General features: G+C 38.0%; 1 protein-coding gene across 1 annotated transcript in view; it reads right to left on the bottom strand.

Annotated features, from left to right (window-relative positions):
• Positions 1-719: 719 nt before the first annotated feature.
• LOC308087925 (H-2 class II histocompatibility antigen, E-S beta chain-like) overlaps positions 720-7,979 on the bottom strand; it is a 10,166-nt gene continuing 2,906 nt past the window's right edge. The window contains exons 2-8 of the mRNA XM_080432178.1: positions 7,814-7,979; positions 6,240-6,512; positions 4,246-4,465; positions 3,573-3,640; positions 2,698-2,811; positions 2,183-2,239; positions 720-1,379 (exon numbers count right to left, since the gene is read on the bottom strand). The exon at positions 7,814-7,979 is cut by the window's right edge and continues 89 nt beyond it. Of these exons, the coding sequence (XP_080288304.1) occupies positions 2,202-2,239; positions 2,698-2,811; positions 3,573-3,640; positions 4,246-4,465; positions 6,240-6,512; positions 7,814-7,979 (879 nt within the window). The 3' untranslated portion in view covers positions 720-1,379; positions 2,183-2,201. The remainder of the gene's footprint in view (positions 1,380-2,182; positions 2,240-2,697; positions 2,812-3,572; positions 3,641-4,245; positions 4,466-6,239; positions 6,513-7,813) is intronic.

Below are 7,979 nucleotides of genomic sequence, written 5' to 3'. Positions count from 1 at the left end.
TTCATTTCATAGACTGTGGTGGCCCACCATTGTTTAATTTGGGTGGACCTAGACCTTCTAGGGTGGTCTGGGGCAGAGTCCTGCAACGGGCCGGGTACCCGCGGATATCCGACGGGTACCCGCGTTTGACGGGTGAAAACGGGTGAAAATGTTACTTTGATAAGATCATGGGTACGGGCACGGGCGGTACTGAACTAATCGCGGGCGGGTATCATTTTATTGTGAAAATCAGAGAGCACTGTTTCCGCCCAAATAACGTCACTTGTGTAACTTCACACAGCACAACTGCATGGAGCATGCTGGTCAGTTATCTTAACTCACAAAAACACATTGAACATCCTGTTAAACCTTCAAATTAAAACTATCTGCTGACGTAAACAACGACACATGTTTGCTGCGTAGATGCGCGTTCGCGCGTGGCTTAAGCTCGCTCCTCCGTCTTCACTTGATTTCTGTACAAACCTGACCACTGAATGTAGCGCTGTTGTTGAAGGCTGCTATCTTTTTCAACACACTTTTCAATAGGATTTACATTTTACACGGGTAAACGGGCGGACAACGGGTCGTTTATTTGACGGGCGGGGCGGGTCTGGTTCGTATTTTGAAATAATCACGGGTGACGGGTCGGTCTACGGATCTGAGTATTGACGGGCGGGGCGGGCGCGGGTTCTCAAAATTGGACCCGTGCAGGACTCTGGTCTGGGGTGATGGGGTGAATATGTAATCATGTATATGTAATCATTTACAATATGTAATCATGAGCAGGGGAGCATATCTCATTACAACCAGCCTAGAGGGTTCAGGTCCACCCATCACCTCAGAACACCCTAGAGGACCAGGTCCACCCATCATAGGGAAACAGTGATGTCATAATGATCGTAACATTAACTATCACACATAATACATTACATAATAAATGACTTATGGTCAATTATAAAATAATAAAACCCTTTTCACAAACATTGCTGACTGACTTCCATTCAGATGGATATTCATATTAATGTTATGATGAACTCTGATTGTGTGTGTACATTTATTTAATGTTTCAATATAGTGTAGAACTGAAATATTATAAAAACCCTAAATCCTGACCTATAACTTCACAGAAACTATGTTTATAAACCTAACCTTAACCCTAACCTCAACTCAAAACCACGTCGAAACACCGGGAAAAGACAGAGTCCGCACACTAATTATCGTTAGCCTTGGCTAGCTAATTAGCATTTTAAATTGTTTAAAGGCGAAAAAGGTTGATGATGTCATCATTGTGCTGCTGTTATGAGTATTTAAAAGCTGAAATGGACACACATGTATTTACTCCTCTCTCCACCAGGGGGCAGCGATGACTCCCTGCTTCTCTGAAAACACACCCAGGTGTTCTGTGAAAAGACATTAAACCAATAAGAATCAGAATATATTAACTGTGTGAACGTGTTAACACTTTAGAATAACCTTCCCTTATAATAGTAAATGAATCATTCCCAAATAATTAGTTAATGTGTTATTTATAACTTGTTAATTGTGTGTTAGTGGTTAATGATTTAATGATTATTTATAAAACTATGCTATGAATAGTTAATAGATCATGAACACGTTATTAGTAAACCACTTAAAAACCTAACCTCCCACTCTCCCAGCACCCTCCCTGCAACTACAGTAACCATCAAAGTAGAAACAACTCAGTCCATTCAAACAACATTTGACCAATACTTTGTCAATAGTGTATCTTAGTAGGAAGGGCAGCTCAGTTGGTAGAACACTCTCCTTTGGACCACAAGGTTCTGTCTTTGATCCTGTTAGTGATGGAATGATCAGTATTTTCAATGAACTGAATCATCGGGTACAGTTCACTGAAATGTTGTGTTCAATGTACTGAATCATTGGGTTCAGTTCTGTTCAATGTATATACCCATTGATGATGGTCCAAACTACCCCCCCCCCCCCAAATCTGACCACATTGTCATCAGTGTTGTCTGATACAACACATCATTGGATTATCTAATTTGATAATTAGATTAATTATTATAAGAAATTAAGCAGAAGACACATGATAATGTGAATCCACACAAACCGGGATGGTTTACCAGGCTAGTTGTTTCACTTCTTACACATTGTTTTGTGTATGTTTTCTAGTTTTATACAATTTCATATATGAAAAAAAGAAAAGAAAGAGGAAGTGAACCTGGGTGTGTGGGAGGAGTCTAAAGATTCTCATTGGTTGTCGGCACCAGAATACGACCTGATAGAAGAAGAAGAAGAAGAAGAAGAAGAAGAAGAAGAAGAAGAAGAAGAAGAAGAGAGACAGTTAAAACAGACACACAAATAAATCCTATGTACTGTATTGTGTGCTTATTTCTCCATAAAATGCATAAATGTACAAACAATAACACAATAAAAAAATAACACAATAACACAACAACACAACAACACAACAACATTAGGTTCAGTCATCAGAACTAATGTGAACATTTGACTCTTGTTTAGGACTAAATGTAACACTGATGTATTAAAGCTAAATGTGACAACATAGAACACACTTTGACCTCTAACTAGGTTGTCTAAATCAAAATATAAACAAGTTTAGGTTGTGGCTTTACAGTTTGTTTGCATTTTTGATCTGACCTAATTTCTTCCACTGGTAGTATAATAATGAATGAAACATGTTAATTAAACATGTTAATTAAACATGCTAATCACCTCGTTTCTTCCACTGGAAGTAGATGAATCCAGACAGGAACAAGACCAGACCCAGAACCAGACCTGATGCTCCCATGGCCACCTTGTTCTTCACTGACTCTGGCATGGAGTCATCTGACAATACAAATATCATATCATATCATATCATATCATATCATATCATATCATATCATATCATATCATATCATTACAGTAGATTAAAACACCTTGTTCTTCACAGACTCTGACATGGAGTCATCTAACAATAAGCTTCAACAACTAAACACAATAAACAATAAACAGACAACACAGTCATTGTGAGTCTGTTCAGTAATAATGAGTCCAACCCTATTGGTCCAGTCCTTGACGAGTTTGTCACCTGATGTGACATGTCCTTCTTAGAGCTAAATACATCCAAAACAAAGGATATGATGATAGATTTTAGAAGACATGAATCAACCTTTTACTATGATGATTATAAACCTAGGCTGTGGAATGTGCATAAAGTATCTTGGGACGCTACAAGCTTGTAGATCTGCTATTTTTGAAAAATCTTGAACATTTGTGCAAATCTTTGAATATAATTTATATATTTTTTTTAAACAACATTTTTAACTCCATATTTTGATGGGGATCAGCGGCCAAGAAAAAGTTTGAGCACCACTGATATAGCAACAATAGTTTTTTTTCAGATAAATTAAGACATATGTTGAGAGACATCTGACAGTTACAAATGTTCACTTAAAAATATATATATATTCAACGATTAGCACAAATGTTAACGATTTTTCAAAAATAGCAGATCTACAAGCTCATAGTGCGGCACTCTGTGCCGCACTGTGAGCTTGTATATCTGCTACTTAGACACTAGATTACACTAGATTACAGTAACTGACCCCAGTCCATCTTGATAGGCGCGGTCAGGCTGGGATGTTCCACCATGCATGTGATCTTCTCTCCTGATCTGTAATACACACACACACACACACACACATGCGCACGCACACGCACACGCACGCACACGCACACGCACACGCACACACACACACACACACACACACACACACACACACACACACACACACACACACAGTAGTAGTAGCCAATCTACACGCTGAAACACGCCGCATTTTGACATATTGATCCGTTGATCTTTATTAACGTTTTGTTTGACTATTTCTGTGTAGGAGCGTGAATGCCCCGCTGGGCTCTCCTCCGCTCTAGTGTTTATTCTGTATTCCACTATTCCCTCCCCATTGCAGAAAAAATAGGAAGGCAAGAGGCAGAAGAAACTTAGTAACGAGATACGCATCGTGTGTGTGTGTGTGTGTGTGTGTGTGTGTGTGTGTGTGTGTGTGTGTGTGTGTGTGTGTGTGTGTGTGTGTGTGTGTGTGTGTGTGACTTAACATTAGCCTACCAATTAATGGGCCATTTTCAGAAAGTGAGTGACACTTGTTTTATTCTTAAAATAATGTATATATAATGGTGTCTATTAGGTGTTTATTTCTATGTATAGGTGTCTATTAGGTGTGTATTTCTATGTACTGTAGGTGTCTGTTAGGTGTTTACCTGGGTGTGTACTCCAGGTAGGAGTGGTACTGGTAGTACCAGTCTCCATCAGACAGCTCATCAGTAGAGGAGAGACCAGAGGTCAAAGGTTCTCGACCTATCCACCAGGTCACCAGGATGACTTTAGGATAGAAGTCGTAGCTGCTGCACCTCAGCATGTGAGTGTGTTCACTACGACGAGGGGGAGTCTCTGACTTCAGTCTCACTTTGGGCTCCACTCCTAAAAAGGATTATTATTATTATTATAATATAACTGTCATAGGAAAATGTCATTATCATTAATAATTGTATATCATCCAAATGAGATCCAAATGATCCAGAAAGCTGCAACACACTTGGTCTTCAACCAGACCAAATGTTCACATTTCCCGGCTCTCCCCCGTTCTCCTCTCCCTCCATATGACACCCCCATATCTTCAAACCTGATACAACCCTACAACCCCTCACCCTCCACACGTCTTAGACTCTTCTCCTCTTCAGACTCCACCTCAGCCCGTAGCACTTGACCTAGCCTTGATGACCTTGCAGTCTTATGCAAAGTTTAAAATGTAATTTAGATAGCATGTTATGTAGACAGGTGCCAGGTTCATTGTAGACCTGGCACCTGGCATCCAATTTGGATAGTTTCAAAGTCCATATTATTTATTTGTTTGATATTATACTGTTTAGACTAATGCTAGGTTCTTGGTTTACATATGATCCTAGATTACTATTTCTATGCATTTGATGTATTACCTTGTGTTTTCTTTGCTTACTGTGAATCTCTCTGGATTAAGAGCGTCTGATAAATGCCTGCATTGTTAATTGTAACTGTAAGTGTCTGTTTGGCCACCAGAGAACAACGTTTCATAGAGTACTGTAGATTCTACAATAGTCTACAGTTTTCTACAAAGTAGAATGCATTTATTAAACGTAATTTAAACATATTAAATAATTCACAGTTACACAGTGCTTTACATAAGCAACAATAAACCAAGCAATATCATTTAATGAAAATTGCTCAAATGAACAAGAGTAGGAACAAACAAAACAATATCCTGTAAAATATTGTGATTAAAAACATACAAAACAAACTAGTAAAGATAATAATTAAAATATAAAATCAGGTGATGAAATGAAGTGTATTAGCCTGCATGGTTCTTTTTAAAGACAAAAAGAAAAAATATTAATCCTGGTGTCTCTGTTTTAGGCAGGTCATCCAGTGGTGGAAAAAGTACTCAAAAGTTTTACTTGAGTAAAAGTATATTACTTTAATGCAGAAGTCCGGAATTCAAAATTGACTTGAGTAAAAGTACAAAAGAATTGGTATCAAAATGTACTTAAAGTACCAAAAGTAAAAGTATTAAAATGTTTGAAAATAGCAGATCTACAAGATCACAATGCGTTGCGATGCGACGCGTTGTGAGCTTGTAGATCGGCTATTTTCAAATAGCGGTATAAAATAGGGCTTAAGTGGTTAATGTATGCTTTAAAATATAATCATGTATATCTGCAAAGTAATTAGTAACTAAAGTTTTCAAATAATTGTAGTGGAGTAAAAGTATGATATTTGCCTCTGAGATGTAATGGAGCAGAAGTAAAAGTATAGACAATTGGAAATACTCCAGTAAGGTAAAAGTACCTCAAAATTGTACTTAAGTAGGCTACAGTACTTGACTAAATGTACTTAGTTACTTTACACCACTGCAGGTTATTACATGTAGGTGGAAACGCTCATAGCCTAGATCTATATGTTTCATTTATAGCTACTCGGTGTATGATGGTGACACCACATGCTGTGAGCTTGTAGATCTGCTATTTCCATGCGTGACAGCCTGTTAGGATACAGTATAAATCAAGAGGATCTGAAATGTTTCTCAGCAGATAAAGAAATATGTAATATTTATTATCAGATCAATATTAACACCATTAATCATCTCTGAATAGAATCATGTGATTTCATGTTATAGTTTATGAGGTGATGAGTGTTGAGTGCTGCTCTGAGATCAGCTCACCTCTCTTGTTCAGAACAGAGGAGTAGTCGATCTCAATGTTGGGTTTGCAGTATGCCTCTCGTTGTGCTCTCATCACAGCCAGTCTTGTAGGATCTTTATTGAGGCGCTCTGCGTTCTTCACACCAAGCTCAGTGTATCCAACCCACTGATCTACTCTACTGTCCCACCTGATGATCTCATCACCATCGAAATTCTTTGAGTATATGCACTGTATGTCCTTCAGCTCACTGGAGTTAAACACACAGCGGCGAGCCTCATAGAACACATATCCATCTGGAAATAAACAATTAAAAATGTCATTCATGTTCAGTTTTATTATCATCTGTATAATATCAACACTAGGCTAACTGCCCCCCATCGGCCAAATATGTCACTACAGAAAGTCTAAAATAGGTTCAGGATGTGAAATCTGGCATTGAAATATTTTGAATGTATATTGAATATCTTAAATACAATGAGATTGAGCTACCAGTTAAGTTGTGTTTCTCTATGTGTCCAATTGTCTAGCATGTGTAGCCCCCACAGTCAAATTAACCAGAAACGGGGTGCAACAGACCTGCCTATTGGCCTCAGCCCTATTGGCATGACTGGTAACACGTCGGACTGGCGAGTGGGAGCCTCAATCCCAGCTCGCTGCGTTCCACTACACATGGCTGAGTAAACAAGGACTCTGTCTGTCTGTCTGTCTGTCTGTCTGTCTTATTAATTGATAAATTAAACGACCATAAAACAACAGTAACAACACACTCTACCAGCCTTCAGTGGTGGAAAAAGTACACAAATATTTTAAAGTATCAATACTGCAATAAATAGGCTACTCTGTTACAATTAAAAGTCCGGAATTCAAAATACTTGAGTAATCAAAGTATTTGCATCAAAATGTACTTAAAGTACCAAAAGTAAAAGTACTCATTATACAAAATCTCACATTTCAAGTTTTCACAATACCTATACAATTATTTTGAAAATAGCAGATCTACAAGCTCACAATGCGTCACGCTTGTAGATCGGCTATTTTCAAATGGCCATATCGGGCTGAAGTGGTTACTGTATGTCTTGTAATAATAATCAAAATCTACAAAGTAACTAGTAATTAGAGTTTTCAAATAATTGTAGTCGAGTACAAGTACAATATTTGCCTCTGAGATGTAGTGGAGTAGAAGTAAAAGTATTAGAAATTGGAAATATTTGCGTAAAGTACAAATACCTCAAAATTGTACTTAAGTACAGTACTTGAGTAAAGACGTACCAAAATCCATTTGAAAAAATTGCTTCTCACTGTTCTCAGGTAAAATATGCGATTAATTAATTACAAAGCCTCTAATTAATTAGATTGTTTTTTATAATCGAGTCCCAGCCCTAATTTTGATATGTTTTATTTTGATGGTAACTTTTGTATAATCGTATTATCTTGGATTTTGACATGATTCATGTCTTTTAATTGAAAGTCCTAAATAAATAAATTAAAGTGTGTGTGTGCGTGTGCGTGTGTGTGTGTGTGTGTGTGTGTGTGTGTGTGTGTATATATTTAACCGTTTTAGTTAATAACTATTGTGTTCATAGTATTCATGTACCTTTCACTGGTGGTTTCTTCAAGGCAGTGCGAAAGGTGTCCAGCTCGGCTTTGCAGAACCCCTGATCACCCAAAGCTCTTTCATAAGCTCCTGGGAAGGTGAGTGGATCTACAAACGGAGGCTGAGGCTCCACCACCTTCCCTTTGCTGAAGTCTGCGTAAGCCAT

The sequence above is a fragment of the Gymnoscopelus braueri genome, assembly GCF_963280865.1.
Source record: "Gymnoscopelus braueri genome assembly, chromosome: 7".
Classification (NCBI taxonomy): domain Eukaryota; kingdom Metazoa; phylum Chordata; class Actinopteri; order Myctophiformes; family Myctophidae; genus Gymnoscopelus; species Gymnoscopelus braueri.
This window is presented reverse-complemented; position numbering and strand designations above follow the sequence as displayed.